Source organism: Melozone crissalis, unplaced genomic scaffold (genome assembly GCF_028551555.1).
Source record: "Melozone crissalis strain CALT ecotype California unplaced genomic scaffold, PUWL_Pcris_2 ptg000007l_1, whole genome shotgun sequence".
Classification (NCBI taxonomy): Eukaryota; Metazoa; Chordata; class Aves; order Passeriformes; family Passerellidae; genus Melozone; species Melozone crissalis.
In genome coordinates this window covers 6,191,854-6,208,019 of record NW_026535785.1, presented here as the reverse complement: position 1 = coordinate 6,208,019, position 16,166 = coordinate 6,191,854, and the positions used below count along the sequence as shown (strand labels likewise).

Genomic DNA, 16,166 nt, shown 5'->3' with positions numbered 1-16,166 from the left:
TTTGTTGGCATACCCCATTCTACCAGTGTAGGTCTGTTAAGCTACATTGTCAGTGATGGACAGGCTTTACTCATGTTTCACTCTCAGTTTATTTGGAAAATAATTTAGTAATAGACATCATTCAGAGCTCCTGCCTTTCCTTCAGGCTTTTCTGTCTGAAATATGCTCAGATGTGCCTGTGTCTGGCAGGACTTATCCAAGCATTATGTGGAAGTCTATGTTCTGTATCTATTGTGAGACTTTGGTTTTGACCAAAATGAATTTCCAGTTCTATTTTGTTTAAAGTCTGGGGCTGGATAGAAACCAGACCCCACACCCTGCCTGTGGCACTGCATCTTTTATCTGATGCAGATACAGAAAAGTCACCTTACAACCATCAGCAGGAGGGTGGACTGGGAGACCTACCAGGTCTTTCTGGCCTCTGGTTTTTTTTGTAATTTAACTATGTCTGGGTAAGTTTGGAAAAGCAGTTATGTGGCAGAGGCACCTTCCTGCTGCAGTGGTGGCTGATGAGTTTTCCAGCTCTGCTGAGCACTGATGACCTTTGTCTGTCTCCTTTCATCGGTTTTGCCGCAGTGTCCAGAGGCTTTGTCACCTCGGGGATTCCTCTGCACCTGGGGCTTTGTGAGCAACTGGAAGGAATCTTACAGGCCCCAGTGACAGACTGAGCCTTGTTCTTTATGCTTGGGCCAGTCTTGTCAGTTGGCAGCCAAAATTTCTGAAATATCCTGTAGGAGAAGCACAATGTGCTGGAGTCTCCCCCTTCCCATGAGGGACCTGTCACTCCTGTTAATGAGTGTAGGAAATACCTTAGGAGAAAAGGTTTTTCTTTCTCTTACAGATTTCTCAACAATGAAGCAGGTAAAAATAGCAAATAAAGTTGGTGTTTTTTTATTTTTTTTTTCCCAAATGGAGCTATCATTTGAGTTCTGAGCTGTCTAGATCTTGGTTCCTGGGAAAAACTACAATACTTCTAAAATGTCAAGGAGAAATTTTGTATGAGCACACACATTTTAATTAAGACCTTTATTTTATTTCTCACACCATTTAATGTAAAGAGTCCTTAAGTATTCAGTGGTGAACATCTTAAACTTCTCTGTGCAAGAAGCAATATTCTCTGTTTAGTTTCTCCAGTGCACTGTTGGTGTCTGGGACACTGGTATTTTCCACAACCTGTTGGTCTTGGTGACACATGACTTAATAACTGAAAATTTCTAAAATAGATAATAGATAGGCATCTGAAAGCCTTCTGAAATTCTGCTTTTCTGGCATGCTTTGTGGCTCTAGGTGCTATTTTTTGTCATCAGATGTAAGGGTGTGCTCAGAGTCCCATCACAGCCTGGGACCCTGCTCTTCCCTGGTTGACAGCAACTGGAAAATAGTCTTGAAGAACAGATCTTCTGATGGATGAGAAAACTAAAATGGAACAACTTCAGAAAAAGGATCCCTAAGTTTTATTGAATTGAACCTTTGCAGCTGGGGAAGCTGGGGGTGTTTGTACTGCAGAGAGCAGAAGGGAAATTGCTGAAACTGTGAATCTCTTTCCTTAATCAAATAAGTTGTAGAGAAAAAAAAAAGCCTTCTTGAATGTGCTTGGGAATCTGAGAGATTGTGGAAACCACGTGAAGAATGTAGAAATGTCATCCTCTGCTCAGCAGGAATTTAACAGGGCTGGTTGCATACAGAAAACAAATGATGCAACAGAGGGAGCCTTGAGAAAAGCATAAATAATAAAGAGGAGGAAATAGTTACTCTGAAAAGAAATATTTAATATGAATTGGAATAGTACTTTAAAGGCTAAGGCTAAGAAGCCTTCCCTGTTTGAAAGTAAAAGTCAGATGATTCATGTATAAATTATCCTACTTCTGAGATTTGGTAGAAATCTTTTATTCCTACATGGATTTGTTAGGTGTTGCAGACTTGTCCACAGATAAAATCTGAGCTCTGAATATATAGACACTGGTAAATTATGCCATATTCATATAAATATATTCTTGGAAATCCTTCCTCCTCTCAGAAAAAAAGAGGGTTTTTTTTTTGTTTGCATTATCTATACTCTTGAGTTGATACAGCTGTTTCTCTTTCTGAGACTTTTTTATCCATGCAGAAGGGTTTTGCTGATTATTTTAGATCCTGCAGTTCTGTGATTGCAGCACTGAAACTTTCTCTAGGAGCAGGACAGTGCCCTCCAATTTTTTCTGGTCTCACAGTTAGAAGGATTTGGTGGACAAAATAAGGTAAAAACCTCAATTAGTTGGATCTCCCAAAGTCAACATAGGGGGAAGACAGAATAAAACAATATTGCTGTTTAATTTTTAATCTATCATTGTAGCACAACCTGAACACAGTGTGACTAACACATAAAATGGATGTCCAATAAAAAAAATGGGTTCACGGATTTCTAGCAAAAATTTCTTTGGAGAAAGTCAGCTGTCTTTTAGTATTTAGTGTTTCTGGCTTGTTTTATGCAGGGACATTCCCCACTGGATATTTCCAAGAGGAGTGAATAAACTTCATCTTCCTTCCTTGTCAAGACAGCGCTAACGTTAGAATGAGAGTGGGGCAAGAGATCTCAGTGCCCCTAAATGGCTGGATTTGTTCAAGTTGCTTCTTTTATATGCATCAAGTCTTTCCCCTCTGCTGGTTTCCAGCTCAGACAGTTCATTGAATGCCTCTGTTATGGAAAGTCAAATAAATGATCTGTTTATAATAATGTTCTGGGCTAGGATGGATTTGGCATGAGCTGATTTCTGTTCAGCTGGCAGAGGCAGACCAACCAATCTTTCATATTAGTGTTTCGGAACTAAGAAACACAGAATTGAATCTGCTATTCATTGAGTGGGCATGATGTGAGGAATCATGGCTGGTATCAATCCCCCTTACAGATAAAATGACAGTCCTGTGATTGTATAAAACACAGCACTGGAATTCAGTCAGGGTCAGTGTTGGGTGGCTCAGGGTCTGTGGAATTGGTGTTTGTGTAGGAGTGGAGACTTGTGGATGTGGCACTTTGATTTTTATTTCTAATTTGGTCATCCCATACTTGGCTGAAACCTGCATACTTTAACTGGGGAGCAGCACTGATGTTTCAGTTCTAAAACTCCCAGGATGGGACCTGTTGCCAATATTTACAGCCATGGTGTCCTGGCATTTGCCTGGACCTCACCATAAAAACACTTCCATGATCAAAACAGCAGGAAGGAGTGAGCAGGAAAGTTATAGATGAAATTTTATGTGCATTTTTACTTTTCAGTGATGCATGGTGCCACTTGGTTTGAATTAAAGTTATCTTCTGCCAAACAGAAAGGCTTTAATTTAATGTTCTCAATGTTTGAGAGAAAAAAGCTGAAGTTATCCTGAAAAATCTTGAAGTACTCCAAAGACATGAAACAATGTTTGCCAATAGCTACTGCTTGGAATTTTCTGAATTGTTAGGAGAAATTCACAATTATGCAGGACTTCTAGATGTAGATCTTCACTGCAGTTACTTTCCTATACTTTAAAGCAAGATTTATTTTCCTTTTTTGTGGTAAGAATTGGCATCTGCTAACAGTTTATTCACTAATGATGTGTGTAGAAAAATGGAAAAGACAGCAGTTATGAATTATGGTTCTCCATTTGGAAGTTTAGTCTCTTGATTTTCCTAACCAGACCCAAAATGGAGTGGGCCAGGTTTTCAGCTGGCTTCCTCAGCTGAGGCCCCAGACTCTGTAACTGCATTCATTTTTCATGCTGCAGGCACAAGTGTGCTGGAACCTTGCAGGTGCAATTAAGATTTTGGAGCCTGATGAAAAGTCAATCCAGAATATGATTTTTCTGTATTTCCTTATTATAACTGACACATTGCAGGTGTGTTTTTTTTTAATTCCAGTTGAATGACAATTAAATCATAGATACTGTGTGTTAAATTCTATGAATACCTGAGAATACATATGTAAAAATGGGATCTGCTTAGCAAGTTGTTACAAATATAACTTAAAATATAAATATGAAATAACTGGAAAAAATGAATATATGATTTAGATGAATTATCAGTGATGCCATTATGCCAATATGTTTAATGGTTGAGTAGTCAATGTATCTCCATCAAAGATGATTGTTGCAACTGCTTATTGCCTTTCCAAGCCTGAACATATTTTATAACACTGTACAACTCTGTTAACTCTTTGCCATTAATAGAATTGCTTTCAGTGAATTAAAACTAGTGACAGTTGAGATTTTACATTTGTTTTCTCAGCTTAGAGTATGGTTGGCATCCTGGCAGTGCCACCAAGGCACAAACTTCTGGACAACATTGTGCATTTTGAGATATCAAAAAATACCCACATAGAATTAAGGAACATGCATGGTTCAGAAGTTACTGTTGCAGACAGCACATATCTTAAATTTAAATAAGATCAAAGGTTGACTACATTTGAAACATACATAATAATATTAGAGTAAAACTTTTTTTTTCTCTTTGTGGTGATGCTGTGCCTTATTAAAGCCTAGGGATTGGTTTTCTGCATAGTTTTTCTTTTTCTTCTTTCTTCTGTTTTTAAGCTCTTGTACACAATTACCCCTTTGTGGTAGCCTGTGTCAAGCTATGTGGATCCAAAACTTATTTCCAGTACTTTATAAATGAAGAATCAAAAATCTCAGAATCTTTAGTCCTTCCTCCTTTTCCTGGAGGCAGAGATCCTGATGTTTTCATCCGATCACCTTTCCTTTCATCTGCTCTATCATGAAAATACCTTTTCCTCAGAATATTTAATTTTTTTTTGTTTTAAGTAAAGTCCATATTACTTCACCATAACTTTACACACAGTTGCATCTACAAAAAATGATGAAGTGCTTTTTACACATTACTAACAAAAAGATTTTGTTTGGTGTTTGTTGCATAGCTTTATGACTACAACTGTGCTGTCCAAAATTTCCAAACCTGCCACTTGTCCTTGGACACTTTGCACTCACTTCACTCTGCCCTAATGAAGAAACCTTGAAAACTCTCCAGGGACTTTCTGCTCCCTGGTTGTTCTGGTGCCATTTTGAGCCATCTCTGTGCCTAAATCCAGCGTGAGACTAAGATGGCTTGGGGCTCTGTTTTCCTAAAAAATTTACACAAGATGCACCAGCTGTGAAAGCTGTTTTGAGCATCTAAATAAGAAAAATATGTATGATTAATATGATTAATAACTGCTTAAAACATATTCTGTCCCAAATATACCAAGGATCTTTGAGCATTGTGGATTAATGGGTTTTGAGAAGCTCTGTGTGTTTAATTGATGTTGCCTTCTAAAAATTCTGAATTATCAGGCCAGAGTATTTAATTACATATACATTAAAATATATTTAGTCTATTTAGCTAAATGCTTTCTAGGGGAGATAATTAAAAAAAAAAAAAAAAAAAGAAGGCAGAGTCTTCTGCTACTTGGATAGGGAAGGCTCAATGCAGGCCTGAGACTGGCCATGGATCTTAGAATCCAAAAATTTGTGTAATAGACTGAAAAGGTTGTATTTCTTTATTAGCTGTTCCCCAAAATCCCAGAGGATGTCAAAGTACATTAATTTCCATCACAGCATGGAATCTTTCAGGTCTGAATGGCAGCACACAGCTGCTGTAGGGCTGTGTGTGAATTCTGCTACAGCTCTATAATTTCTGGGCAAAACAGGGAAGAGTCTTGGTAAGTAAAATGCTCAAAATGAGGTGTTTTATTCTTTGAATGAACAACTGTGGTCCCAAAAACATTTTCCAAGGATTTAGCTGTTTTCAAGTGAAAATGTTATAAATATATAATAAATGTAGTAATTGGCTTTTTTTTTTTTTTTGGTGGGTTGTAGCTTTCTTTTTCTAACAAGTCCTTATTGTGTGCAAACTAAATTTTTGTATTTAGAAGTACATGCAGAAACAAAAAAAAAAAAATCATTCTGTGGTTATTACAAAACTGAATATTTCTTTAGGTCTGGCTTATGCTTTTTTGTGACTACATGTGAATGTGTGTAAATAATGATTTTCTGACAGAATTTGAACAAGATGCACTTTGAAGCAGCAAGTGTCCTTAGGTGGGCTGCTGAATCAAAATTACCAGATTCTGGATATTTTCAGTACTGTTGTCTCTTATTAATTTCTGAAGGTGCAGGATGATGTGGAGTTATTTTGGTAGTTGTCCCTTCACCGTATATGTAAGAAAAAATAATAAAGGGAAAACCATGACTAATGGATGTTTTCTGTTTAGCTCCAAATCAGTTGAGACCTCTTTTCCTTCTCCAAACATTTATGAAATTGTACACTGAAGCTTCTAGAGAGGTAATGAGTAATGATTGAGGGATGTTGACCTCTATGCAGAATGCAGATGATGTATTAGGAAGGCACAGGAGCAGCTGCTCGTAGCAATTCCCATGGATGTGTTATGAAGGAAGAATCAGAACTGCTTCAGTCCACTCCCATTAATCTCTTAGAAATGGGGCAAAAGTATTTGCTGATCAACACTGTCAAATCCTGGAAAGAAATCCAGTAGGATGAATTTCAGAGAATTTTCCTTGCTTCTAGCAGGAGGTCATCCATCAGGGCTCTGAGTCCTGTGTTAGAGGCTTGCCTTAAAATGAAGCCTGTCTGAAAAGGATCCACATTTCTGTCAGCTGCCAGTTGGCAATAAGGGCATTTTTGCTGACCTTTTAGCCAATAGTTTTATATAAAAAAGGGAAGTTAAGCATTAAGCATTTTGTTTCTGAAAGTTATTGAGTTAAGCAGGTTTTTTTTTTTTCTTTTACATTGAACCAGTAAACATTTAAATATTTTTTTGTCAGTATTAGATTATACATGGTTCTGAGCTTTCCTGCTGCTGTCTGAGCCCTGACTTAGTGATTTTCTTGTTGCTTGGTTTCCTGTCAGTACTGTTTGTAAACTGAGGGGGATTTCTGGCGATGGTTGTTTAATTTACCCATTTTCTGGAGAGCCATAAGCCTCCCTTGCCTGTTGGATATTCCCTTTGTGTATCTAGGCACTCCCTCATGGAAAGAAGCACAACTTTCTCACTTTCAGAGAAAGCAGCCTGGGTGTTCAGGGTTATGGGGTGGAAAAGTTTGGTGGGCTGTGACTTTGCTTCTTTGTGGAAGAGAAGTCACAGCTCTGCCTTCTTTACTGGCCGTGACAGAGGTCTACAGTTGCTTATGGGACTTTGGGGATATGGTGAGGCCTTTTCTGTTGAATTTCTCTGTAATTCCAAACAGTGTGAACTTTTCAAATCACTTGAGAAGTGCCCCAGATGGTGTGACATTCTGCTTCATGGGAAGATTTGAAAGTATTCCCTGTGCATACTCTCTGGTTAACTATTTCATTGCGTTTGAAATGGGAGAACACCAAAGCCAAGAACTCTGTTGACATTTTGGTGGTGTTTGTTTAACCTCCTAGTGCACAGGCTACATTTGTTGAAAAATATTATTCTTACCTTTGCAAATCATCAGTAATTAATTCCCTTGGAAATATCCACTGCTGCACACAGCCAGCTTGGGAGGCTGCTGACAGATCACAGCTTTACATCAGGTGCTAACAAATTGATTATTAAATTTCATAACTAACTGATTTATAGCAACAATTTTATTTCTGTATCTCTCTAATGTATTCACTTACTGTGTTTTCAAATAGTGCAGAGGAGTTGGATTGCTTAGTTGCTTCTAATGGTGAATTGTGCACAGCATGTGAGATGTGAATGACTTCCCCAGTGCAAAGGTTAGTGAAGTATCACAGGCTTTGTGAAGTGCACTGAAAATTAGCTGCATTTCAGCTCAGGTATTCACATTTAAGATTGTCCTGGCTGATTCTACATGCTTTTAAACTTTCAGTAAGTTGTAGACACAGTTGCCAGCATGGTGAGAGTTTTCTGGGATTGCTGGGTGCCCTGCAGTTGGAGCAGTGTGCTCCTGAGGCTCAAGAAGCAGTGACTACCTGAAATAAAAGTAGTATATGCTACTTTAAGTAGTATTTACTTTAAGTAGTATATACTATTCCACTAAATAACAGAGCAGATCATGTTCAGGTCTCAGTGCCCACCTAAATGGCACTGGTGTCCCACATTAGCTCCCTTGGTGGGGTGTAAGTCACTGCCTGGAGACATTTTAAGGAGACACAGACAAATTTTCATAACACTCTGCAGGGTCCTAGCTGCAATGTTTCCAAAAATATCTCATGGGTGCCATGGTTAGAGGGAGCACTTGGTTGTGTCAATACCAGAAGTAAACACTATGGAAAATTTCCTTTGCTGCTGACATCCTTTGTTGGCCTTTGCTGTGCCTTTGATGTAGAATTACAAACTATTTTAAACTGAAGGGGGATTTTTTTTTTTCCTCAGGAGGAAGCCTCATGCAGATTGCAGCAATGTTTTTAATGAACTTGTGAAATCAAGGTCATAGTTCTGCTATCACTTGAAAATACTCCTGTCATAAAGCAAAGCTGCAGTGCCAGATGTGTGGTGTGAATTGTCACGTATCTTAAAAATTTTGTCCCTGCATAATGATACGTTCAGTGACACAGAGCTGTGCACCACTGAGATTAGAATCTGTCATCTGTGGCTGAAATTCATAACTGCACAGTGGCAGTTACCCAGGTAATCTCATTCATTTCCTGGTGTGCAAATGGCCGGGTCACAAAAACTCAGATGACAATTTTCAGTAATTGGACCTTTGTTAGCAGTCTGACGAGAGACACCGATAGCTTAATGGACATGGATCCAAATCTGAGAGGTGGCTTTTTCTGAGCTGAAATGAAGCACAACATCAGTGGCTATTCATGCAAACCTTTAGGTTTCTTTTCTGTGGAGTTATCTAGGAAAAAAATCCTTTTTTATTTACCATTTAAAACCAGTAGTGCTAATTAAAAATAAAGGAATTCTAAAAGGGAATCGGACACAAAATTTTCACTATGATAACTGTTTAATATGTTTTTATATTTATTTTCCTACTTCACAGATTTTTTTATAGTAAAATATTATAAATAATGTTAATTTTACAGTCTCTTAAATTAGAATTACTTTTACTTTGAAAAAAAGAGAAATGGACTTTGAAATCTCATAAAATGGATTGAAGCATAATTTTATTTCTTTTATAAAATCCAATTAAGTTAGCTAAAATTAAAAAATGACTACATTTTATAATTTCATAGTTCTAGAATATTCTTTTTAATTAATTGAGCTGACAGATTTAGGAATAGAGTGTGTATTTCCCTTCTGGTAGTTATGGTGTGATTACTAATAATGAAGAATTTACAGTTTGGATAAGTAGAATATGGGAATCTTTTCTGTCTGTGATTTGTTACTTCCTAGTACACATTAAAATTATCAAATAGAATGACGATCTTTTAAAAAGTGTTATTTTTTGGGGGGAGGGAATGGTGATGGTATTTTTGGTATTGCTGGTGCATTATTGAGCTGCAGTTCTCATACAGGAGGCTCTTACACCAAAAATTGCATCTGTGTTGGAGAAACTTGTTCCTTTTTTCCTCGCAGATGTACAAATCTGTAAATTAATTCTTGCTGGAGCTTTTCATAAAGTCTCATAAGAGGTGATGAATCACCCAAAGTTCCATGCCCTCTCAAGCTTCAAGCAGCTTTGTTTCCTCTTGGCAGATGCGTCTCAAAAGGGGCAAAATGAGCTCTGGTTTAAATAATTTTGATAAAAAATGCCTCAAAAGATCTGTTGCCTTCTAAAGAACATGATCCTGCACAACTCAGTGAATATCCTTCTTGTGCTGTGTTGAGTGAGGCTGCAAGGATCAAAGAATTGCCTTTTTTTTTTTTTTTTTGCCATTTGGTTTGAACAGAAATAGAAACTTTGCCTTTGTAAGGACAGTCCCTGTTTATCTTCAGTTTCTTTTGTGGGTGCAGTATGTGTGCACAGATATTCTGTGTATGGGAGTCACTGCAAAAGGCAAATCAGGAATCCAGCACTTCGGCCACTGAGCTCTCAGAGTGCACAGATGTTTCACTCTGCTTCTGGAGCTTTTGGTTAAAATTCTCCAACCTGGGAAAGGAACAGATAATAGATTGTTAACTTCTCATTGAAGCACACTACGCTGGTAACATCCCAACTGGCTGGAAGATGAAATTTATTTTAATAAGAAAATACAGTCTGCTCCCCATCTTTCTGCATTTCTTTCAGTATTCAGCTAAGGTGTGTTTGATTCCCCCTGAAATGTTTTTTTGTGAAAACTGAGCTATCAAAATCTGATGCTTTCAAACATGCCTGAAGGAATATAATTAGGTTTGTTTGACAACCTGGGGCTTCACGTTTCACATTATTTTCCAGAATTCCTTCTGCAGATGCTCAGAGTTGCAGAACACATGTCCTTCAATCATGTGGGGAAAGGTTCTGACTCTGCCTGTGTGTGTAGGGCTGTGAGGAGGCACTTGAGAAGGACAGAGGGCAAGCAGTTATTTTTCCTAACTGTGCTTCATTTATTACCTTCAGAATTAGAGTTTATGTTGCGTGTTGATTCTGTCTCATGGGATTGCAGTAAAGACATAATAGGATGGAATAGGCTAAACAAACGTGACAGATCTTAATATTCTGGTCTTAGGACATCCCAAGTGTTAGTGCAGGAATTTTTGGCTGTCATTATTTTGTGTGACTTTTCCAAATTAAATATACCAGGGTGAGGGATGGCAGCTGCAGGCTCTCCAACCTGAGGCTCTGAGCTCAGGTAGAGCTTGCTGAGCTCTGCTGCATCAGGCTCTGACTCAAGGACAAGAACATGCTGCCAGTGCCAAGGTTTGCTCAGAGATGATGCAATCTAGCAAATGCAGATCCATCTGAGGTCTGAGGACCAGAGACTTTGCTGTGTTTCATAAGGGTTTGGAAAAAGACAAGAAAGAACAGAAAGGGCGTTTGTCCTTGATCTTGCTGTGGAGGTTGGGAAGTCTGCAAGGTGCAGTATCCTGAGATTACACTGGAGACCTCAAGGAATTTGAAGTTTTCTGGACCTGTTTTGTGAATGAGAGAGGTATGTGCCAGCCTAGGTTCTTTTCTAGCTTAGTTTGGTAGAATCTTACCCTTTCATTTCAAGCTCCTTTATAATGGCATTTGTATTTAAACTGGGTTAGGTGAGTCCAGTGAGGAAGGATTCTGTTTCAAGGATCTCATATGTATTGTGTGCAGATTTTCCACCAAAGAATACAGCTTCTGGAGAATGTTTTATTTTTCCATCTCAGTCTTGCATTTTTTAACAGCATACTTCATCATCTGCAGAAGGATAAAATGTGTACATGCGCCCTTTTGCATTGTGTCTTTATTTCTTAATCACTTGTCCCCTACCAATTGTGCAGATGTCACGTACCCCATTCAAGAAAGTTGTAGGAGTTGCTTATCCCCCAGGAAAAGTTTCTTTTCTGAATGCTCCAGATGGAGACAATTTCCCAATTGGGAGAGCAGCGATGGTGCTGTGTGGCATTTTGCCTTTTATTCTGTACCCTTTCTCCAAGGGTGTGTCACTGTGGGGCTCAGCTGGACCCTGAGTGGGGCTGCTGGAACCACCTGGAATCAGCTCCTTCCCACAGAAACCAGCCAGCCAAATCCTTCACACCTGCACCCCGTTCACACAGGTGTAAATAATTACACTTATTTAACTGAGATTTCTTTGTCCTCTTCTGATTTTTCCAGGCCCCTGCACATGCTGATCTGCAATGCTGCCGTGTTTGGTGCTCCCTGGTCCCTGACAGAGGATGGCCTGGAGTCCACCTTCCAGGTGAACCACCTGGGACATTTCTACCTTGTCCAGCTTCTGGAAGATGTTCTGCGCCAGTCATCTCCTGCCAGGGTTGTGGTGGTGTCCTCTGAGTCCCACAGGTTGGTGAATGTGAATTTGGTTTTGCTGGAATCTTTAATCCTTAAAACATGAAACAGTTGGGGCAGAACCGCAGGAGTTTCTGAAAATGAAGGTCCTTGCTCTCAAGCATTTTCCTTTGAATAATCTTTTTAAAAATAGAAGCATTACTAATGCCTGTGGATGTTTCTGGATTTGGCTCTGTTGCTGGATGAAGCATGTTCTAGTTTTATAACAGTATGTAGATATTTTTTTGATCATTCTTTGTGTGAATGCAGATTTTCGCTGCGTTTCAGACCGCTCATTGATTTTGTGAGGAGATGGAATAATAATTGATTAAATCTGAATGGCATGACCTATATTGATTTGTCATTCAACAACTTCAACATCTTAGCAAGAAGAATGTGCAGATATTTTAGCAGGAGAAACAATGCAATTAAAACCAGCTAGATGAAATCCAGTTGTTTTATAATGAGAAATTAGGGAATTCAATGTAGACAGTTGTATAATTGTAAAATGGGAAGTAATGTAGTTAATACATATTACAACTCTGGCTATGCCTCTTTTGGTAAATTTTTTAATTAAAATGTTAGATGCTCATCTTTTCTACTGCCAGGAAAAGTACAGTTGGTAAAAAAGATATTGATGAGGTTTGCTTTGTTTCAGATGTGCTCATGTTTTTGTGTTAATAACTGAAAAGATGGTTTTGGTTTAAATAAAGTTCCTTGTGGAAAATGAATGCCCCAGTTCTGAATTTTACTGGGCACAAACCACTTACTCCTTGCTGATTTAGTTCAAGGACTGCAGGATTAAGCCTATAACATCAAGCTTTAAACATTACTGTTGATTTCTATTTCACTTTTGGTCGTGTGTAGCAGCTCTAGCAAACTAAAAGGAAGAATGTGAGAGTGCTCTTTCTTTTTTTTTTTTTCCTCCTGTCTTCATATTTCTGAAATGTTTTAGTGACCCAGAATGAAGCTTATTTTTTTTAATCATGTTTCCATAAAATGTAACCCCAGGGACCTGGTAGAGAGAGACCAGCCAAGGGTCGGGCTGAAACCTTTATCACTTCCAAACACAGGGGCTTATGGTATAAATGACACACTGCAGATAGATTTACTTTTACCATTTTAAATTTATGATGGCTGAAATGAAAGGAAGCAATAGAAAATGCCAGTAATAATCCTCCCCACTGTTAAAAGACATGAAATGTCTAGTAATTAGGTGGTAACAAAATCTGGACATCCTTATCTTTGCAAATCACACCAGGTTTGTGCAAGCAAGTAGCAGAGTCCTGTTAGGAGTGAGGGCAGCTACTGCAGGGCAGGAGAGATAGCTCTAGAAATAAATCTGCCAACTCCAATCACTTGCCAGATGTGCAGGGCACAATGGGATATGTATAAATGAGCTGTTATTTAATGGGAGATTATGTTGAATTGTCAGCTGCTTGTTCCCCCTTGTAAGTTTGTATCTCTGGTAGTATTTTAAATGACATCTTTGTTTTTCACTGCATTAAGTGCTGTGTGTAACCAGGGCTCTCATCTCTGGACATCTTTATCTGTGATTTTGACACCATTTTGAAAGTGCTCATTGCTAAGTCAGAGAGATCAGCCAAGGTTGACAGAAGCCCATGAGGAAATAAGTAACAGTCTGTGTTTGAATAAAACAATTAACACAACTAGTAAATTTCCCTTTTTCTAAGGCGTCCAAGTAATGTCTTGCAGCTTATCTTATCACTTGGACTGATCATTGTAAATAACTGTGCTTTCCCCACTCCCAGTCTGGTTAATGGGAAGAAGTTTATGTAAGGAGTTAGTTAGGGATTATTAGGTGGTCGTTCTTTCTGACCTACTTGAGAACTCTGCGCCTTAAACCATGTCGTAAAACAGAAGTGTTGGTATCTAATTACTTCCATAAACCTTGACTGGATCTTTTTGCTGGAGTCAAGACCCCCTGTTAGGGTAAAAATTAAGTCCCATGTTTGCAGAAAATGCTATCCTGCGCTGCTCCAAGGCATAATATTTATTTGCCTCTTTGGTTCTTTGTTCATTTCTAGTTACTTCTCTGGATTTAGCACAAATGAATTCTGTTTAAATTAAGCTTTTGGGTACTTTAGGCACATCATATTAAAATCAGAATAATAAGTAGGTTGACTTTCCTTCTGTCTTAATTTCTGTGTTGTTAATTTGATTGTACAGCCCTTATTCCCCCAAATTCACTGAGATTGGCTCACATAAGCACATTTGCAGGACTGGACTCAAAATATGCCACCGTGTTTCCTTTATACAGTAACACACAGAGTTGTATTTATGGATTATTTTTGGTGTCATAAGTGGTTACTTGTGGAACAAATATAGGAAATTCCTCCCAGAATAGTCCTCTTAATTTCAGAAATGTATTTTATCCAACTGAAAATTATGAAAGAGAAATTTTGTTGTTGAAATTGAAGGGCTAATTGTGCAAGACACAGAACATCCTGGATTCCTCTTGAGTTCAAATACTGTATGGCTTTTCTCTGAGCATATTATAATTCTGCTCACAGAATGAATGTAGAAATTCCAGCTGATCTCTTCATTTCTGGGCATGAGATGCAAAATTAGTAAAGATATTTTAAAACATTTTTCTAGTGTGTACTATAATTATGTTTATCCCTGTTCTCCCCAGCTGATTCTGAAAACTGAGTATTAAAAAGAGCTTGCTAAATCCTTTTTATTTTTAGTAGCTCCTCTGAATTAAACACAGATCTGTAACTAAATGTAGTATTATTTTCTAATATTAAGATATACCACTAAATTAATAAATGAAATGATAAGAACTGGGAGGAGAAATTCTTTATGGAAATTTCCTTTTCTTCATCTAAATGTCTTTAGAACATTCACTACTTTGTTTCTTTCCTTTTTTTTTTTAATAACAAACAGCTGGTGTTTAATGACTCTGTCAGACCCAATTAAAAAACGTCAACTAGTTACTTTGATTTGTGTTCAGCCATGCCATGGGTGTACTTAAAAACATTATGCTCTGCCAGAGCTCGTTTTGGCTTTGTTTACATTTATCTTTTAAACATATAAGACTATTGATGGCAAGTTACCAAGGTTATAACCCCTTTATATTCATCAATTTTTAATCTAAAAAAGAGCTTAAGAGGCAGTGAGACTCATCCATAGTTACTTGAACACTTAAATGCAAGTGTGTGAGCACTGGATGAAATGATCAGGGCATGGGAAGAAGGGGAAAAGAAAAGATGCTGGGTTGCTCTGCTTTTAGTGCAGAGTTATTTTATCCTACATTATTTCCTCCAAGCGGATCATGTTTTTGTGAATGTATGGCAAAATCTGTTTTTTTTTTTTATTTTTATTTAAAATAAAGTGATTTGTAAGTTACATACAATGTCTTTAAACCATCAAAGTGTTTTCTGAGTTGTTTTTGTTTATTGTTTGCTGTTTATAATGATCCAATAATTTTACTGCCATATTATATGGGACTGTTCCTTGGGTCTCAGGCAATTTCCAGTGGATGCTTTCAGCTGCTAAATAAGCTGCTGTTTTATGTTGGTTCTGGCCAGGATCTACTCTCTTGTCTACATTTTATATTGTTCTTAATGAGAGTGAAATTAACTCTGGGGTATCTAAGGCATATTTACTGTTTCTCAGATTTACAGAAATTAAAGACTCCTCTGGAAAGCTGGATTTCAGCCTGCTTTCTCCATCCAAGAAGGAATACTGGGCGATGTTGGCCTACAACCGCTCCAAGCTCTGCAATATCCTGTTCTCCAGCGAGCTGAACCGGCGCCTGTCTCCCCACGGGGTCACCTCCAACTCAGTGCACCCTGGAAATATGATGTATTCCTCCATTCACCGCAGCTGGTGGCTCTACACTCTGCTCTTCACCTTGGCTCGACCTTTCACCAAGTCCATGGTAAGTGAGTGCCTTAAAATATTTTGTGCGTCTTCATTTTTTTGAATCGGGGCAGAAGAGTTGTGAAAATCCAGCTGTTTGTGTCTACCTCTTGCCTTTTATAACCATGATCAATGGCAAAAATCATGCCAAGACTCTGCTCTAGAAGAGAATTCTTCAACCACTCAAGATTTTCTTTGTCAGTCTTCTGTTAAGGAACCTTCTAAGATGGAGTGCATATATGTTTGCATATATGGTTTTCACTGTGATTAAGTAGATCCTATGTCTTAGGTGTGGGATATTTAGAGTTATTTCTGTGCTCAGGATACATAAAACATCAAAAAAATGGCTTTGGTTTTTAAGTGGAATATGGTGACTGCATTTTTTATGTAAACAGATGCCCTAGTTAGAGAAGATACTCCAGACATTATTAATGGCTGAGGGAAAGTGCTTTCAGTGGTAAAAGCACCTTCATTCATAT

At 38.1% G+C, this 16,166-nt stretch overlaps 1 protein-coding gene across 1 annotated transcript in view; it reads left to right on the top strand.

The window, feature by feature from the left end:
* The window catches only part of WWOX (WW domain containing oxidoreductase), a 473,991-nt gene that overhangs the window by 93,344 nt on the left and 364,481 nt on the right, over window positions 1-16,166 (top strand). Inside the window, exons 7-8 of the mRNA XM_054269623.1 lie at window positions 11,629-11,814; window positions 15,442-15,706. Coding sequence (XP_054125598.1) covers window positions 11,629-11,814; window positions 15,442-15,706 — 451 coding nt within the window. The remainder of the gene's footprint in view (window positions 1-11,628; window positions 11,815-15,441; window positions 15,707-16,166) is intronic.